The following is an 18,167-nucleotide window of genomic DNA, read 5'->3' as shown; positions in this document are numbered from 1 at the left end:
CACATACACACCACACACCCAGACCCTAAGTGTCTCCCCCGAGGAGAGACCTTGCCTTGCCTTGCCTTATGCCTTACCTTATGCCTCAGCTTATGCGCGAATTAGAAAAGCGCTGTCAACAATGCAACGGTAAAGAAAATGAATTACATACAGGGGAAAACCAAAAATAAACGGAAATGCTATGACAGCCAGAGAGAAGGTGAGGTAAGCTAAAACCCAAAGTTAAGGTGAGGTTCGACTAAGGAAAAGGTTTCTCTTTCTAATTGGGTGGGGATTCAGGAATTCTAGCGTAACGAAGTGGTAAATATTTCAACTAATGAATCCACATAAATCTCAGTCTTAGTTATTGTCGTAAATTCATACATACATACGTATATATTTCTGTATGTAAGAACAACAATAAGCAAAGTTTCATTTTATCTATGAAAATTTCATCATTACTCTAAATTGTCCAAATTTATATGTATATTCAGAGGTTAAACTTTAAGAGAAACAAAGATTTCTTTGTCTTCTTCGTTAAGTAATATTCTCCTTCTACTTTTTTATAGGGTATGGGCTTACAAACATGATGATCCTTAAAGAGTTTATCTCAGTTTAAACTCTTATATATGTCAAATTTCTCTCTATTCACTAAGAATTTAACAATATATATTTGTATTCGGTTAAGAGTTGATATGGAAGTCCAGAACAGGACTAGGCCCAAAAATTAGTAACTTTTTTTTAATTTTTATAGATGCAAAATTCCACAAAGGAAAACACAGAAAGAAAACTGAATGAGAATGTCAATCTCCTGATCTGAATCTCATCGTTAACCTGTGGGGTAAGCTATAGAATCAGGCGGGAACAGCACCAACAATCGACAATTGTGGGAGTGTGTCGAAGAAGATTTCGTTAGAGTCCTGCCAAGCTTTAAGAGTGTCCCCAATCGGATGGAAGAAGTAATGGTAAAATAAAGATGCATACATTTGGATATTAATGAGACAAAAATAGATTTTCAGTGATTTGAAAACCGAAAAAAATTAAACATAAAAGTACCTATAATTTTCATCAAGCACAAAATTCTGCAATTTTGTAACTTAAATAAAACTATTTGTTTTTCCAAATTTATGTATTTTTATAAACAAATGTTCAATAAAGAACAGTGCATTTACATTTTGGTGATTAAAGTAATAGAGTTGTGCTAATGTAAAGTCAAAAAAGTTCAATTTTAAGGGGAGTACCAAAAATGTTGATTAAATTGAAATCATGGCAATATCAATTGAGGTTCAGGCATGCGAATATTTTCATGCAATTAGAAGAGTCAGACATACATATGTACTATGTAGTTAATTTCGAATTCATTAGTTGATTGCAATTGCCTGAGTTTCCAAATTTTAATGATTTTCCCATTCGGTGGTGTAAAGAGGGTGGGGAAATCATAGAGAGTAGACCTACCTTAATTTTAGCCAACTCTCAGTGGTTTACCATTGGCCTAACCACATATATATATTACGCATACGCAGCGTATACAAGCATATTGAGTTGCAAACGGTCCAAAATGCCATGCAACACATTCTCCTTCCCCACATGCAACCGCAACAGCCCTTTGGACACTGTTCTCGTTCCCAGCCATCGTCATCATACTTGGACAACGTTTTCCATCAACTGTCAGACAGACAGATTTAATTATTGAAAAGCCAATAGCATTTTCACTTGCCTAGCAACAGTCGATTGGAAAGCCAGTTGGAGGTTTCATTTGGTGTTGGTTTTTTTTTTCTTTTTTGTCTCCAATTTTGGGCGTCGGCGTCGCTGTTGCCGCCGTCGTCGTCGCACCATCAATGTGAACGTCAACGTCAACGTCAACGCCAACGCAACGCCGCCAACGTTGAATGAAATTTCATTCACAAAAATTCACAAAAAAAAAAAAAAGCAGCCAACGAACGAATGAAACCAAAAAGGCAATGGACACAAGTCACGCATGCGCGCAGCGTCTGAAATTTTACTGAATGGACTAGGGGCTGCTAAGGGGGAGTGGTGGTGATGGTAATGGTGGGAGGGGGGGCGGCGGCATAGAGAGGGATGGATTGTTGCTGTTGTCAGCGAATTACAGCGAAAAATATGCAGGCAGGCAGCCCAAGCCAATCCAAGCCAGGCCAGGCCGGGCCAGGCAATGCCTTTCATGTCGCTGTCGTTGTGCAGCATTCAAACCGGAAGTATTAAATTCCAATTATGGCGACCAGATTTCTGGCTTCGTCTCCTCCACCATTTCCTTCATCACCATCTTCAACACCTCCGTCCATCTACCTCCTCCCCAAGTGAGAGACAACATTGTGTTGTGTTTTGCTTTTATTATAAATTTATTCATAAGAAAACTCCAAGAGTGAGAGCGAGAGCGAAAGAGATAGAGAGAGATAGGAGGTATATATATGTGATACCTCCTAGCTGCCTACGGCCTCGATCAGACGCCGTCGAAGTCGTTGACGCACATCATCAAATTCGGGCATTGGCACCAGATTCAATTCCTCACCAGAATCCAAACGATGATCATACAATTCCTCGCCATAAATATCATTCCAATCTGCAAACATCCAAATTCCATTTTTAACTCAATAATACTTACATATCTAAGAACCCTTTAAACTAACCTCGACTAAAGTTATGAGCATGAAATCGTATCCATAATGTATAACGATATAAATCGGTACGCAGACTATAGCCCATTATTTTGATATTACGCAATTTGGGCTTATCACTATTTGGATGCTTTGTGGGTAACATTCCAGGACGTGGATATTGACTCAATGCCACATAGTTCTCACCTTAAATACGTATTTCGAAATGTATAGCTGGAGTGGTGACCACCTAGTCAAAACTTACCCAAATGCAAACCCTTTAGTTGGGGATACAAACTTTTGCCCTCACCACAGGTAAGAACATTTCGATTGCCATTGCATGGCGGTAATCTTGGCAAATGTGCCAAGTCCACCAGAGTGGGAAAGACATCCAGCAATTCGGTAATGCCATGATAACGTCTCATCTCGTTCAATGGGAACTCCGGAGTGCGCAGAATGAATGGAACACGCAGAGCCACCTCAAAATTACTATATTTCGCCCATTCGGCATGCTCGCCAAGGGACCAACCATGATCGCCCAGTACAATGACCACTGTGTGCTCCAAATCGAGACCCGCAATTAGTTTGCCAAATAAATCATCGACATACGACACAGAAGCATAGTACGCCTGACGTATCTGGGCCGATTGATGTCTGGAAATCGGGCCATATGGAAATGATATATTCGTATGCTTAAAATCATCTCTGGCCCTGACATCTGTATAGGGATTCCAGGCAACTGGTGGCATATCTGGTGGCTTAACATCATCCTCTGTGTAGTTAAAGAACTGAGAGATATCAAATTTATGAAGAAATTGTCGTGGAAAACGAAAATTAATATGTGGCTTATGGAAACCCACGGCCAAGAAATATGGCTGTTGCTTTTTTTCATTTCCATGCGTTTCAATAAAACGCAAAGCCTCCGCTACGGACTCAATATCTGGCAGAGTCTTATACGGTTGCGTTTGCAATTGCACCGGACATATTAGATTCTTACGGAGTATACCATTGCCATCCGGACACACTGGTGAGTTCATAAACTGTTCGGTTCGTGGCCGAAATGGTGGCTTTGACCAACTCATAGGATAATCATCACTATTATTTGATGATAGACCAGGATGAAAGACTTTCCCACAGCTATATGTATAATAGCCATGATCTTTAAAGTATTGCGGCAATGTGGTGAAATTTCCAACAAAATTTCGCCAATAACTGTAAAAGTCATACAGATGCAAAGTGTCCGGACGACGGCCAGTAAGCAAAGAATTTCGACTGGGAGCGCAGAGAGCTTGCTAAAAACGAAACTAGAATTAATAATGGAATAGAAAGAAGATGGCAAACATTTTACTCACCTGACTATAGGCATGGGTAAATAGATGACTTCCCTTGGCAAAGGCATCCAAATACGGTGTACGGGCCAATGTATCGCCATAGGCGCCCAACACTGGACGCAGATCATCAAAGATAACCATCACTACATTGTACGGGGCAGATGCTGCAGCTGCAGCTGCTGCTGCCGATGATCCCACGTCAGAGCAGAGCAAGATGAGAAGAAGGTGGATCAACAGGCAAAGCGGTAAACAAATTATAGACATGATGTCGATAAAGCGAGACATTTGCGACTGCCTGCACATCTCAAAGATGCTGACACGGCGGATGTTGCCGGATGCCGGCGAATATTTGTTATTTTACCCTATGACCATGAAATCCAACAGGTGGGCATATCGGTTAAATCATACAGATAAATACAGATATATATGTCATAAAATCGAAATTATCAATCTGCAATTATAATGATTTCAATTCCACAAACAATATCTATATAGATTTCGGTTCCAGATGTAATAGTTCGCTTCTTTTTTTTTGTATTTCTTTTATTTATGGATTATACACATTGATATTAAGTTTTACTTGCCCCAAAAATATCATTTCAATTCTTTAATTTGCGTTTCAATATGTTTCCACCTTTACGATAATTTATGGCAAATGCCAATATATATTTATATTAGAATTTGTTACCAAAAATATATACATATTTACTTATATCGGGAGGAATGTGAATGACCAAGAGTTTATAGATATATCCAATATATTTGTAATCTTTTTGCTAGTTGAAGTCACTTGGTTCATGTTTTAATATTGCAAAATGGGACTCTCTGGTTATGTAGTATAAGAATTTTCATTAATTTTACATACAATTGGCTATAAATTGAACTCCCTCACCTACTTTTAGTTCATTCTGCATCTATCACAAGAGTTTCCCTTACTTGCTGTGAGTTCAAAACTTACAGGGTGTTTCTTAGTCGTTAGCAACAACTTGAACAAGTAAAACGGTCATCGTAATTTAAAACCTCCCCCATTATATTTCAATTAAATTTAACGGAAGCGCGGCTCGACAACAACGTTGGATGGACATATACACATATATGTATATATATATATATATATATATAGAGAGAATCCGAGAGAATATTTCGTATAGAGGTTAAAAGACAGAGGAAGATAAAGAGAAAGAGAGACTTGACATAAATCTGACTGCTTACATATTTACAGATAATGGTTTAACGATTAACAACGAATAATAGTTTGTGAATCTATACATACATATAAAAAAAAAAAAAAACAAAACATTAGTCACAATGAAAAGCTACATATTTTCTATGATGATGAGCATTTTGAATGCCAATTTCTATTGCCTTTTTCGACTCCTTCATCTACCATCATCTCCCTTACTTCTATATATTTCTAACCCAATTCCATCTGTTACTCCACATTGATTTTTAAAAAACGGTTCCACAATTACTGCAGCGTTTCTCTCGCATAGCTAGACAGCAGAGCAGGCCGACAGGAAAAAAGAAAATGGCACAAAAAACGCCCAATGCCGAATAGGTATCCTGCAGGTAACCAATTCTACAAGCCGGACACCCTCCTATTACAATAATTTCTGTGGGCAGAGCCACTGGCGCTGCCTGGACAATCACACTCACTGGTGTCGTTTCGAATGCTCCATATGTTGGCACATGCATATTCGGAGGCGGAGCCGTCGCCTCACCATGATGCACTCCCGCTATGAGGCCTAAAAAACAAAAATATGCACGTAAAATAATCACCTGAAGGTGTCTTTTTCTAGAACTTTTCAACTTTACTTTACCTTGCGACGTGTTATTCATGACCTCTTCATAGCTGGGCGGCGCTGCATCTTTTCTGGGATCAGTTGCCATTGCGGCCATGGTTCCTCCTCCCGGTGAGTCACTTCTATTGGTTAATGTTTATTTGTTAATATTATTGTTTTTATTAGTATTTGACAGTCGCAATGAATATCGGAATTCATCACTGGCTAGTGTTGAGTAATAGTCGAAATTAAAAGCAGCTACAACTAGCCATTAATTGGCTATCTTTAGGGCATCACTGAAAGAATAGCTAACATAATGTTTCAGTTATTTTTGAAAAATATTAATTTCTTTATTTAATGTTGGCAGATTAAACAAATCTTTTTCACTAAAATTGATTATTAAATGCTAAAGAATTTCATCGTAAAGATTATATAAAGAGAACCCATTTTTATTTCCGCAGCAAATTGACATAAAAGCGACAGAGAAAGCATGTGTTTAGTGTGAAAGAGAAGGGTATCTAAATCTAATACAGGGTGTGTGCCAAGAAACTTCTAGAGTCTAGAGACTTTATGACAGCCGACAGACGATAGACGACTAATTATCAAAAACGTCAAATGTCAATTTTATTACAGAAATTTATAAGCAAACTTATAATAAGCATCGATTTGCGCTTGAGTCAGCGATGATTTCTGTCTGTTCAGGACATTTTCAAAATCCTGCCACTCAATTGCCGTAGCATCGAAATCTCTTTGGATAGACTCAATGGCAGCCTCATTGCAGAGATTACACAAATCGGCTCCAGAATAGCGCGACGTAAGCTGAGCTATATTCTCTAGATTCACATCGCAATGAAATGGCATACGTTTCGCTTGTAATTTAAGCAACGCTACACGAGATTCCAAATCTGGAGCAGGAACATGAATGAGCTTATCAAAACGTCCGGGACGCATTAGGGCATCATCTATCATATCTGGACGATTTGTGGCGGCCACCACCAATATATGATGCTGATTTTGTCCGCCAATAATTCCATCCATTTCGGTGAGTAATGTGGAAAGAATTCTCATTTGAACTTGGCCGCTTCCTCCAGTCCCTCCACTTGTAGTCGTACGACGTCCAACAAGTGAATCTGCAAAGGTTTTAGTTTATTTATGTGGTATATATTTCTTAGATCATCTTAACTTACCAATCTCATCAAGAAAAATCAAACATGGAGCATTCTTTCTAGCTGTATCAAATATCCTAGATATGAATCTCTCTGCACAACCCACATAAGGGGAATATACTTCTGCCGCTGATGTGGCTATAAATGTCATGCTTGCCTCCTTCGCCAAACACTTTGCTACGGTAGTTTTGGCACATCCAGGTGGACCGTAAAGCAAAACTCCCTTGGGCAAACTTAAGCCGAAACGGGCAAAAGCAGCCGATTGGCTTAAACCCGCTAGAACCGTGACTCTAAGAGTTTTCTTGAGAGACTCCATGCCACCTATAATCTCAAATCCATCGGACATCTTCACAACACGTACATCCGTGGATCGAGAGGCGTTTGGTTGATGAGCTAGCAATAATTCCTTTATAGTGTGTTCCAATTCGGAGAAGTTTTTCTTAACCATTTGCTGGTGAATTTGACGAGCTAACAATGCCATATCGGCCAGTACATAACCTTGTGTATTTCTAGCCAAATGCTCGAGTGAATTGCCCGACAACATTAAATCGCAGAGCAGATCCTGAAAAATTTGTCTTCGCTGCTGCTCATTGGGCATTTGTATAGAGATCTCTTGACCAAATCTCCCAGCCCTGCGAGCCTGCTCATGCAGTGAATCTGGATAACTTGTGCTAGCTAGGCACAAGATTCCTGGTGGCAGATTGTCCACTAATCTATAAAGTTCAGCAGAGATGCGTAGCGAGTTGTTGGATTCTTTGGTAGAAGCTGGACAAAGCAGTTCAAGATCTTCCAGGACCAGTATAATAGGTACTGAAAAATGAAAATGGTGGAAAAATTAATCTCAATGTGCTTGTTGATATTGTAAATGGGGGGTGTGGGTTACATTTCGGGCGCAGTTTCTGTTGAAAACTCTCAGCTGCATGGAAAACTCTTCTTAATTCCTCTTCTGTTTCGCCAGGATATGATCGTAGCACTTTGGAGGCTGTGACATAAAAACAATTGGCTTGTTGGCGATCCAAGAATTCGGATAGTATAGTGCTCTTGCCACAGCCCGTGGGACCAACTAGCAGGATTTTCGATGAATACTTTCTCTTGGATAAATTTAACTGCTCCTCCAATGCCTCCATGACCGCCTCGAAGCTATAGCTTAGATATTTAGTATGTTCGCGTAACGCCATTGGCATTTCCAATTTGATATCCACTACGAGCAGAGGAGTCTTCTCGTTAATTTCAAAAATTTCGCTCTCCTGCAGGCCAGGAACATTAAATATTTCCACACTGGCTATGCCTATCGTTTGCAGCCGTTCGTGCTGTACGTGACAATTTTTAGTTAGTTTAAGATGACGCAAAAATATGCGTAAATCCTCTCGTAGTTCATCCACAGAAATGTGTGTGTTTGTTTGCAGGAATCTCTCGCTTATGGTCAGTACACAGCCAACTTTATCGACATTTTCTGTGGCCAATAAAAGGGGTTCCACTCGAGTTAGATGCTGATTGGTCACAACTAGCTGGGGCTTAGAACTGACCATGCTGTCCAAGAAGCAACAGGTCTCGCTGCCCGCACGAGTTTGACTGACCCAACAAATTGAATGACTGCCATCGGAAAACCAGCATCGGGACCAGCCTTTAGCTTTAATGTCGGACACACATTGTGGTAAATAGCAGCGTTGTGGCTCCAGATCATTGTTATCCACCAAATGCAAGGGCAACGTTAATAAGTTCACATCGCACATTTTGCTTGCAAAAGAGTAAACAAAAACCAATAGCCATCATGTGGCGAATGCAGAAGATAGCGCAAGAAATCCGATAATACGTCATTAATGCTTACGTTATGGATAGCTGGTGTTAATACATGTGCGTGTGCATGAATGACGTCACAACAATTCGCCGTTATCTTGTCTGCCATTGTGTGCTTCTCCTCAGCGGGTGTAAGCGAGATGTTAACCTGTTATCGCCGGTGGCGTCAACAATTATCGACTACTTGCGGTTATCGGTACGCTTTTATTCGATTAATACGCAATTGCAGCTCTGCAACTGCATTTTTCTGAGCGACGCAAAAGTTAATTTTACAAGAAACGAAAATTGAATTACTTTAACAAACTAGTTAAGCGAAAAAGTTTAATAAAATTAATTCACGAATTGGATGTACCCAATTGCCCATCCCATAGGCGAGTGAGTGATGTTTATTTAGTGTTTGAAGACAATTCTATTTACTCACTGTCCAAATCGATCGGCTTTTTTCTCTACCATTTTCTGTATGTGTGTTGTGTGTGTGTGTGTATATACTATGTGCATACATATATAAAATAAATACTTACATATATGTACCATTCGTATGTGTGTGTGTGTGTGTATGTATGCCTCATTCTCATCTCATTCAGCAGAAGACGAAGGTAAACAAATGCGCGACATGGCCGACTTGGACGCAGTGCATCTTGGTCTGGACGAGAATGAAGCCGATATAGCTGAGGAGTTGCAGGATTTTGAGTTTAATACGCGAAGTGAGGCATCCGAATCGAATGGCGGTGCCAGCTCGGATGACTCTGAGCCGAGTATAAGCTCGGTGAGTACGGCACCATCCTCAAGTGGTAAGCGAAAGACCACCAAAACCAAAGCCAAGGTTAAGGAGTTGCCACAAAAGAAATCAAAACGCGAGGCTTCGCCCCAAGAGGAAGAGTTAAATGGTGCCAAGAAAAAGAAGCAACGTGAATCCAAGACAAAAAAGTCATTAACAACCACAACAACTGCAACGACAACAACGAGTAATGAATCAACCAAATCGACGCCACCTGCAGAATTTGAGGCCAAGAAATCCCGTCACAAAAAATCATCAACATCCACAACAACGACAACAAATCCCACTGAATCGCAAAGAAAATCCGATATTAGCGATGCCGAAGATGAAAAGCCGCCAGCACCACCGGCGCTTGAGTCGGACAGTGAGTCCTCCGATTCGGATTCGGGTACACAGCACAAAAGAAATGGCGGCACTGGCAGCGGACGTGGCAAAACCAGCTCCAAGAGCTCAACGCCTGAGAAAGATGATAATAATCAAGGCGGCGGCGGGGCTTCAGGTGGCAACTCACAGAAAGCCTATGATTATATGACCAAACTGAACTATCTATTTCGGGATACACGTTTCTTTCTAATTAAGTCCAATAATAGCGATAATGTCCAATTGTCCAAGAGCAAGAATGTATGGGCCACTTTGCCCCAGAACGATGCCAATTTGAATCAGGCATTTAAAGAGGCCAGAAATGTGTTGCTGATATTTTCCGTCAATGAGAGCGGTAAGCCATCGATTCCATTCTGATCCGTTGTGGATTCAATAGTTTAATTAAATATCCTCTTGTTTTGTCCCCGCTCCCGTCCCCAAATCCCGTCTATTTAATCTATCCGACAGGTAAATTTGCCGGTTTTGCTCGCATGGCGGCTCCGTCACGCCGGGACATTCCCCAAGTTGCCTGGGTCTTGCCGCCTAGCATCTCGCCCAAGGCTCTGGGCGGTGTTATTGAGTTGGACTGGATTTGCCGCAAGGAACTTTCGTTTAATGCCACCTTGCATTTGCACAACTCCTGGAATGAGGGCAAGCCGGTGAAGATTGGCCGAGACGGACAGGAAATCGAACCGAAGATCGGCGGAGAACTATGTCGGCTATTCCCCGAGGATGAGCAGATTGAATTGACGCCGATTTTGAGAAAATCCAAAGAGACGGCACGCGTGATGAGGGAGAAGGGTATTCACGTGATTTATAAAGCGCCAAGGAGTCTCTCCTCGCGAGGACATGGCGTCCGTGGAGGCGGCAGTCAACTTGGTCCCATGCGCCACAAGAGGAGCTATCATGGCGGCGGCGGCGGCGCCGGTGGGGGAGGAGGACCACCACCACATCACCATCATCGTCCTTATCGTCATCATCATAATTATCCACCAAGCGGTGGTTTCAAGAGGAACGGATCGCCCTATCGGCAAATGGGTGGTGCAGCTCCTGGTGGCGGCGCAGCCGGCGACATGAACTTGCCCGCATGGGAGCGTTATATGTCTTCGGCTGCTGCAGCAGAAGCCTATGTGGCGGATTACATGAGGAACATGCATGGCCAGCTGCCGCCGCTGCCATTTGTTCCACCATTCGCCCAGCTGCCACTGCCCGGGGCAGGGGCTGGAGGTGCAGCCGGCGCAGTGCCTCCTGGTGCAAATGCATCGATGTATGAACAATTACCGCCTCCTGTGCGCTATTACGATGGTCCTGGACCACCACCGCTGCCAGATTACCCACCACCGCAACCGATGCGGCCACCTCCGCCAGGATTCGACAAGGCACCAAGCTATGAGGACTTTGCCGCTTGGAAGAATGCGGGCTTGCCCACAGTTCCGCCCCCGGGATTTCCAAGTGTATATGGAGCCGCAGCCAATGGTGGCAGCAATGGGGCTGCTGGAGTCGCAGTCACTGCCGGAGTTGGTGGCGTTAGTGGTGGATCCTCAGGATCTGGTGATCGCAGCGGTGGTGGTCCGGGTTCCTATCGCAGTCGGGATAATAATGGCTCAGCCGGCAGTCGACGACGCGACTACGGCGGCGGCGGCAATCGGAGTGGAGTCGGCGGTGGATCTTCGCGAGATTCGCGTCCGTTTCGGGGTGGCCAGCGAAGTTATCGGGATACCAGGCGTTGAGATCGGTTGTTGTTAATCGGCTAATTGTGTAATCCTCACCAGAAATTGTGTGCGCGCGTGTGAAATGAAGCAGCGTAGAGCCGCCTCGCCTCTCCCTTATATCGATATACACAACACTCCAACTCTCTCTCTCTATCTATCTATCATCCCGCCCCTCCCCCTATCTCTTTCTTACTCACTATTTGTCTGTCTGTCTTGCTTACTGTCCCCTGCAATCGACCCCCCCATTAAAAACAAAACAGAAAACTCTGACCCCCTTACACCCCACCCACCCCTCTCAACATCTACTACCCCCTCAAAAAAAAAAAAAAAAAAAACTCTTTATAAGATTTAAACAAAACTTACGAAATAAGCAAATTTCAAATTCAAGCAGAAAAATCAATCTAATTAAAAAATATTTTAAACGAAAAAAAATGAGAAAAATGAATAAGAGAATATTATGTAAAATGTGGAAGTTTATTTAAAAACGTAAAAAGCAACAACAACAACCAAAAAAGACTGAAATCAAGAGACGCCCAAACAACAATAGCAAACAACAACAACAAGTAACTGCAACTGCAACAACAACAAACTTAACCCTACAACAAGAACAACAATAGCAACACCAAGAACAACGTACCGTTTAAACTGTGCAAATCCAAAGCAGTGCAATTTTTATGTGTGTGTGTGTGTCCCGCTGCCCCCCCTAAATACTTTGGTCCCTGTGCTTCGCCCCTTTCCCCACCCACCACAAAACCAAAAAAATCCAAATGCAAAAAAAAAAAAGAAAACAAAAAAGCAATACCAAGAAGAAGAAACAAAACGATGAGAGTTGGACGCAAGAAATATCGAAATCATCGACATATCCAATCCAATCGAATCGAATTCAATTCAAATCCAAGAGACTTTCTTATACCAAAAAAAAAAAACAAAATTTCATTTGGTATAACCCAAAAACCAAAACAAAGTAATCAAAAACGCAAAACAAAACCGAAAAGAAAGTTTGCCAAAAACCATTTGTTAACTATATTTATATATCATATATATACTATGTATATGTATCCAGATGCATATGTATGCACGTATCTATTTATGTGTAGGGTATACATATGTAGATTTAGAACGACATTTAATCGTAAGGACACACAAAACAGCGCCAGCGCCTCAACCCACTTAATCTCAACTGTACCACCTGCTGCTCTGTACCTCATTTCCAGAGATTATAGCCAAACTTATTTTCGAATCATTCATTCGCCCACACTTAGTCGTTAGTAGACCTTCTTCCAGTCAATAGATTTCCTCTCCGTACTGTTTCAAAAACCAAAAAAAAAAAAAAAAAGGAGACAAAACTGCATTTCAAAAATTTCAAGTTCAAACTCCAACACAAAAACAACCAAGCAAAACGAACAAAACTAAAACTCAACCAAGAAGCAAAAATTTTGAGACTTTCAGCGACTGTAGATGATGAAAGTAGATGATTTTTTTCGGACAATTTCGGACGGTGGCTAGGAATGTGGACGTTTTTTTTTTTTTGTTTGCTTTTTCATTACAGAGCTGCAGAACCGAGAGAGGACAACAGCCAAGTAAGGATTCAAGGCCCAAATGAAAGAGAGAGAGAGACTCTGAGACTGATGATATAAAAAGGATCTTTTAAGGATCTACACTTGGCTAATGCAAAAAAGTCAACCAACATTTCTTTTTTTTTTTTTTGTTTTTGTTTTTATTTTGCCTTAAATCGTATGTGAATGAAAAGTTGTTTGTTTTCATAATAAAAGCGAAAAAATAAGAAAACTTATATATGTAGATATTTTGAGCAAACAATTTGGCCAATCTGATAGATCAGTGTGGTCGCAATAAATGCCAATGACCATATTGATGAGTCATCATTGAGTATACATATATGAAGGGGCTTCCCCGTTTTCACAGAGGGTCATGGGAATTGCATTTTATTGTATACTTGTAAAGCATTTTAATAATGGCAAAATAACCTTTGGATATTAATGTAGAAAATTTATCACACAATCCAACGTTTTCAATATTCGAAAAAAATAAATAACTTGGGACTTTTCTTATAATTAATACAATTTGCAAACAATGCAAATAGGTTAAATAACGACTTCAACTACCAAGTATAGGCTCATCATCGGTAGATAAATCATCGCTGTCTGAAAGATTAAACAAGGCCTTTGTTCTCGGCGCTTCCACTACATCGGATATTTTTTCAATTTGGGCTTGAACCTCTGACATTGTCTCTTGAGGTGTGGACAAGATGGCAGCGGTTATCAAGGCCGATGTCGATGGAGCAGGATCTTCTAATTCAGGTGTAAGATGATTAATCACTCCGTGTTCAGCCTCACGTCGTTTGGTCAATACGACGGCTGTGCTGTAGAATATACAAAGGGGTAGAATGACGACCAGGCACACGGTGATGATGAATATCGTCATTTTAACTTCGCGCTGGCAGCACTTTAATTCATCGGACCATTTAAGGCGAGTGCGATTCATCTGCAAGCAGTCAATCAACGTTTGTATTGGCATATTTAGGCAATTATTCGACTTACACTGTCCTGCAAATCAAAGCACACACGTCCTTTGTTGGCCTTATCCATTTCAAGGTAGAAATTATTTAAGGTAAGATACTCGATTTTGCAATCAGTACACTCGGACTTGGGGTGTATTGTCAGGCAAGAATTAAATGAATTCCACAATTCTTCATAGAGTTCTGAATGGTTACCTCGAAAGCAATCTGAAATCAAGATAGCTTCATTGTTAAGAGGTTCCGTATGGAAAGCAACATGGATGACTAACCGTCACAATTGGCCTTATTCCACATATAGGTTAACACCTCCTGAGTGGTAGATACTATGTTGATACGATCTGCGTTTGAATAGATCTTCGAACAGTTCTCAATCGACATCAAAGTCTGGTAGGCGTTTTTCATATTTGCATAAAGAGGCTCGCAGTCAACACAAAGAGCTACAGGAACCGAATGATCGGTGACACAGTACACAAATTTGCTTTGTGAATCGCCCAGTTCGCCTACCAGATGCTTACATGTCTTCTTTGTTTCAAGCGAAATTGCATTGTGGCAACAACCAACTAGTATTAGAAAGCTCAGAATTTTCTTCAACATTTTATCATTTAATTACAAATAAAGATAAGCAAACTTGCTCGAAAGACCGGACAAGTGTGACCAGATATTTAATATATCCAGGGCTGGAGTATATAATTTGCACATTGCACTGTGGCGCCGCCATCTAGGGCTAACAGATCCCAGTATTTAAATATCACAAAAAAGGGGGAACCGGATAAAAGCAGCAACATCGAAATCGATCATCGGTAAGTATCGATGTTCAAAAATGTTGATTTTTATCGATGTTGCTACCATCACTCGACTTGTTGTTTTTTTTATTGTTGTTTTTGTTCTCTTGTGGAAAAGACGTGGGTGGAAATGAGCGCGCAACACAAAGTGAAAATTTAACCGAAAGAAGTGCCAAAACGAGAAAAGAAAATTAATTCATAATTCAAATTACCAAAATCGCCAATATCGTATTAAACTACAGAAATTCTACCATCTCTTCTAAAACGTAACGTATAATTTTCGCGCGTGTGTGTGTGTGTGTATTTATTTCCATATTTTTATAGTTTTTTTTTTGTTTTTGCCTTTACCTGTTGCTCTATTTCTTGTTGTTGACTTGGTTAGCGTTGCCGCTGTTGCGCCGGCGTTTTGGAACGCGGCTAATTCTAATTGTTAACCCAAAAAGAAAAAAAAAATCAAGCTTCAAATCTGGTTTTACGCTTGTTATTAAGGTCAGGCCCAAAAATAAAAAAAATAAAAACAAAAACTCCAAGCGCAACAAGTGACAAAAATTCTTAAGCATAAATTAAAACAGCATCCCAAAAACTAAAAGAAAAGAAACAAAAAACAACGAGAACTGGAATTTCTTTTGTAAATACACAATTCTCTATTTTTTTTTTTTCAAGATTTCTTCTTTGCGCCTTTAACACTTTATTTTTTGTTTTCTGTTTTTCTACTCTTTGGCAAAAAATAAGACAAAAAAACGTGTATATTGAGTTTGGCCAGAATAACAAGCGTCTCCCAATTAGATTATATAGAAGTGTGTGTGTGTGTGTACATACACATACATATGTATGTATGTATGCACATACGGATCAACTGAAAGCTGTGTAAATACAATGAATTAAAATAGCATTTTAATTATATTGATTAGATTTCTTTAACAAATCGGTTGAGTTTAGATCGGAAAGCGTGTAGAGATTTCGTTGCGGCTCTCTATGGTTTTCCCTTCTTTTATTTTATTTTTTTTTCATTTTTTTTTGTGTTCTTTCTCTTCATCAACTTCAACAACAACAACAACAACAACAACAAAAAGAACAACAACAACTTTCCGGTTTTTCCACCAACTTCTTCAACTTGGTGCTTTTTTTTCATTTTTATTTTGTATTTTTTTTTTTAAACATCTTCGTGTCTTACGCGTCTCATGGTCTTTCAGCATCATTTGCGGAGGGAAAGGAGGAGAAAGATCGTAAACAAGCAAATAGAGTGAAAAATAAATAAAAATTCAATTCACGGCGATTGTGTGCGTGTAACAGAAAGGGAAACAAGGCAAGAAAGAGAGCGACGCGAGAACGGGAACGAGATAGAAACATACAAGAATACACCTATAGTTTTTTTTTTGTCTGCCCAAGGATATTGACATAAATCATTCACGCTGGATTTGGGATACTACGAGGCTGTCAAAGGTAAGAGCCAATTAAATACTAATAAGAATAAAAAAAATGCAACATTTAAGTTTTATAGCCGACACACACACACACGCACAACACGCCCACTTAAAAAATCTTACATAATCTGGTCTTGGACCCAGTTCCATTCAAACTGTAAAAGGGCATTCCTTTGCGTGTCGTTAAAAAAAATGCCAAAATTGTTGTCAAATTGCTGGGAATTTGCATAAAATATTGCGACTGTGTGTGTGTGAGAGAGTGATAGAAGAGGGGGGGTATGTGATTTGGCCCCTCCCAAGCCATAGTTCACACCTGATGCAGCAGGGAAGAAGTAGAGTCGGTGCTACTAAGGAATTTCTCTTCCCCCCGCTCTCTGTCTCTTTACAGGTGCGACGTGTTTAAAGCTCGACTTTAGCTCTCTCTCTCGCTGGCTCTGGCTCTCTGCGGTCGTAAACTAGGCTAAATAGGGTCTTAGGCAAAGCACGTTTTAGTCTCTCTCTATTGGTATGTCTCTATCTCTCTTGCTCTCTCGCTCACTTAAACCGCATTCCGCTTTTGCGTTTGCTCATTAGGCAACCCGTTAGGTCGCCACAGTTGGAGAGCCATTGCACATAAAAAAAAGCAAAAGAAATAATAATAACGCTTACTATAATCACAATTATTCCTACAAAAAAAAGTTTAAATTAAATTACGCTAAAAACGTGGAATGAGATAGCTTAAGAGGGAGTGAGAGAAAGAGTGTCAGATGCCAATGCCCTTAACAACCACCGCCACCTGCCCCTCTCTGCGCCCACCCATAGATTTAAACAGATGCAACAGATGCCCTGATGGCAAAATATACAGATGAATCAAGAACAAGAAGAAAAAAAACTGCAGCATCAACGGATTAAAAATAATATCAGCCAGCTAGCTATCCAGCGCTTATCAAACCCCCTTCCATTTACTTCATACAGATTGTATGAACACTATAACTCTTTTCATTTAGTGCTGTATTTAATTTAATTGATTAACTTTCTAAATGGAATCAACTAGTTTCTGATTATATTGACTTCGAGATATATAATCGAAAGTTATAAAGGATTGTAAAGAACTTTTATTTCGACACACTCCATATTGCGAGAGAGAGAGACATTTATATATAAGGGGATATAAGTGAAATATAATTCCTATTTGCCAAACCAAGTTGGTCCATTTTTTAGTTTCTTTTTTTTTTACAATTCCCCCTCTTCCCCGCCTACACACAAACATACACATACACACACATACATATATATACACACACACTTGTATGCATTCTGTCTGCACATTGTTGTTTGTTCTCCCTTTCATGGCAATTAGAAGTCGTTGCGGCTGCTGCAGCTGGCCATGGTCTGGTCTGCTCTGGCCTGGGTCTGGCATTCTTAAGCATATATTTTGCTCAATTTGTGTGCTGTACTTTTCTTTATGTCTACAGATATACATATGTATGTATTTGTATATATCTCCATATGATATTGTCTTTTGGGCTTTTAGGCAACCTTGCCTAATCCTCACATTCCCTCTAAATCAATCAATCAATCACATTTGCCCAATTTGCCCCTTTTGTAGGCAAGTTGAGAAAAGGCGCTGCTTACCAATCAATCAAAGCCAATCTATAAAATAAAATTAGTACAATTTGTGTGTGTGTGTGTGTGTGTGTGTAAATCAAATAAGTATTTCACATTCAACATTGTAAAGATAAAGTTTTATAATTGCCATAATTGTAATAAAAAAAACACAACAACAAACCAGGCTAATTGTTTGGGGTTGAAGTTGTTGCATTTAATTAAGTGAAAGAGAGTAAAGTGAATCAAGAGCAACTCGAGCGACCGACCGACTGAACGACCGACCAATTGACTGATTTGAACTTGCACTGAAAATTGTTTAATC

The 18,167-nt window shown here is 40.2% G+C and overlaps 6 protein-coding genes across 7 annotated transcripts in view; 2 read left to right on the top strand and 4 right to left on the bottom strand.

Annotated features, from left to right (window-relative positions):
* Positions 1–2,356: 2,356 nt before the first annotated feature.
* On the bottom strand, positions 2,357–4,368 carry LOC6645875 (iduronate 2-sulfatase). Its single transcript, XM_002068481.4, has 4 exons — positions 3,944–4,368; positions 2,857–3,883; positions 2,625–2,798; positions 2,357–2,557 (listed from the first exon to the last, which is right to left on the bottom strand). The coding sequence occupies exons 1-4, from the start codon at positions 4,223–4,225 to the stop codon at positions 2,418–2,420; spliced, it is 1,623 nt and encodes a 540-aa protein (XP_002068517.3). The 5' UTR covers positions 4,226–4,368; the 3' UTR covers positions 2,357–2,417.
* A 177-nt stretch (positions 4,369–4,545) lies between these two features.
* On the bottom strand, positions 4,546–5,912 carry LOC6645874 (brain protein I3). Its single transcript, XM_002068480.4, has 2 exons — positions 5,743–5,912; positions 4,546–5,667 (listed from the first exon to the last, which is right to left on the bottom strand). Exons 1-2 carry the CDS (start codon positions 5,819–5,821, stop codon positions 5,372–5,374), a joined length of 375 nt encoding a protein of 124 aa, XP_002068516.2. The 5' UTR covers positions 5,822–5,912; the 3' UTR covers positions 4,546–5,371.
* Positions 5,913–6,302: 390 nt separating this feature from the next.
* On the bottom strand, positions 6,303–8,678 carry LOC6645873 (cell division control protein 48 homolog B). Its single transcript, XM_002068479.4, has 3 exons — positions 7,753–8,678; positions 6,891–7,679; positions 6,303–6,833 (listed from the first exon to the last, which is right to left on the bottom strand). The coding sequence occupies exons 1-3, from the start codon at positions 8,600–8,602 to the stop codon at positions 6,331–6,333; spliced, it is 2,142 nt and encodes a 713-aa protein (XP_002068515.1). The 5' UTR covers positions 8,603–8,678; the 3' UTR covers positions 6,303–6,330.
* Positions 8,679–8,884: 206 nt separating this feature from the next.
* On the top strand, positions 8,885–11,858 carry LOC6645872 (YTH domain-containing protein 1). Of its 2 annotated transcripts, none has more exons than XM_015177741.3 (3): positions 8,885–9,041; positions 9,254–10,159; positions 10,273–11,858. In XM_015177741.3, the coding sequence occupies exons 2-3, from the start codon at positions 9,271–9,273 to the stop codon at positions 11,532–11,534; spliced, it is 2,151 nt and encodes a 716-aa protein (XP_015033227.1). In that variant the 5' UTR covers positions 8,885–9,041; positions 9,254–9,270; the 3' UTR covers positions 11,535–11,858. The 2 variants fall into 2 exon arrangements, with proteins under 2 accessions (XP_015033227.1, XP_002068514.3); XM_002068478.4 differs by having other exon boundaries at positions 9,251–10,159.
* Positions 11,859–13,412: 1,554 nt separating this feature from the next.
* LOC6645829 (osteopetrosis-associated transmembrane protein 1) lies at positions 13,413–14,718 on the bottom strand. The gene is made up of 3 exons (XM_002068477.4): positions 14,322–14,718; positions 14,075–14,259; positions 13,413–14,018 (listed from the first exon to the last, which is right to left on the bottom strand). The coding sequence occupies exons 1-3, from the start codon at positions 14,644–14,646 to the stop codon at positions 13,632–13,634; spliced, it is 897 nt and encodes a 298-aa protein (XP_002068513.1). The 5' UTR covers positions 14,647–14,718; the 3' UTR covers positions 13,413–13,631.
* A 228-nt stretch (positions 14,719–14,946) lies between these two features.
* The window catches only part of LOC6645828 (spectrin beta chain, non-erythrocytic 1), a 37,294-nt gene continuing 34,073 nt past the window's right edge, over positions 14,947–18,167 (top strand). The window contains exons 1-2 of the mRNA XM_023177666.2: positions 14,947–15,100; positions 16,028–16,277. The gene's annotated coding sequence lies outside the window, so the exon portion shown is untranslated. The remainder of the gene's footprint in view (positions 15,101–16,027; positions 16,278–18,167) is intronic.

This window comes from Drosophila willistoni (assembly GCF_018902025.1).
Source record: "Drosophila willistoni isolate 14030-0811.24 chromosome XR unlocalized genomic scaffold, UCI_dwil_1.1 Seg8, whole genome shotgun sequence".
Lineage (NCBI taxonomy): Eukaryota > Metazoa > Arthropoda > Insecta > Diptera > Drosophilidae > Drosophila > Drosophila willistoni.
The sequence above is the reverse complement of the archived record's forward strand: the minus strand, read 5'-3'. Positions and strand labels throughout refer to the sequence as shown.

Excerpts from the sequence above, each read along its gene's own strand:
- LOC6645875 (XM_002068481.4), bottom strand. The coding sequence starts at position 4,225 with ATGTGCAGGCAGTCGCAAATGTCTCGCTTTATCGACATCATGTCTATA. Across the intron at positions 3,884-3,943 it reads TTACCCATGCCTATAGTCAG|CAAGCTCTCTGCGCTCCCAG; the intron begins GTGAGTAAAATG and ends TTTCGTTTTTAG. Across the intron at positions 2,558-2,624 it reads TGCTCATAACTTTAGTCGAG|ATTGGAATGATATTTATGGC; the intron begins GTTAGTTTAAAG and ends GGATGTTTGCAG.
- LOC6645874 (XM_002068480.4), bottom strand. The coding sequence starts at position 5,821 with ATGGCCGCAATGGCAACTGATCCCAGAAAAGATGCAGCGCCGCCCAGC. Across the intron at positions 5,668-5,742 it reads CATGAATAACACGTCGCAAG|GCCTCATAGCGGGAGTGCAT; the intron begins GTAAAGTAAAGT and ends TTTGTTTTTTAG.
- LOC6645873 (XM_002068479.4), bottom strand. The coding sequence starts at position 8,602 with ATGTGCGATGTGAACTTATTAACGTTGCCCTTGCATTTGGTGGATAAC. Across the intron at positions 7,680-7,752 it reads ACAGAAACTGCGCCCGAAAT|TACCTATTATACTGGTCCTG; the intron begins GTAACCCACACC and ends TTCATTTTTCAG. Across the intron at positions 6,834-6,890 it reads GATTTTTCTTGATGAGATTG|ATTCACTTGTTGGACGTCGT; the intron begins GTAAGTTAAGAT and ends AAACCTTTGCAG.
- LOC6645872 (XM_015177741.3), top strand. The coding sequence starts at position 9,271 with ATGCGCGACATGGCCGACTTGGACGCAGTGCATCTTGGTCTGGACGAG. Across the intron at positions 10,160-10,272 it reads ATTTTCCGTCAATGAGAGCG|GTAAATTTGCCGGTTTTGCT; the intron begins GTAAGCCATCGA and ends TCTATCCGACAG.
- LOC6645829 (XM_002068477.4), bottom strand. The coding sequence starts at position 14,646 with ATGTTGAAGAAAATTCTGAGCTTTCTAATACTAGTTGGTTGTTGCCAC. Across the intron at positions 14,260-14,321 it reads GAATAAGGCCAATTGTGACG|ATTGCTTTCGAGGTAACCAT; the intron begins GTTAGTCATCCA and ends TCTTGATTTCAG. Across the intron at positions 14,019-14,074 it reads GCTTTGATTTGCAGGACAGT|ATGAATCGCACTCGCCTTAA; the intron begins GTAAGTCGAATA and ends GACTGCTTGCAG.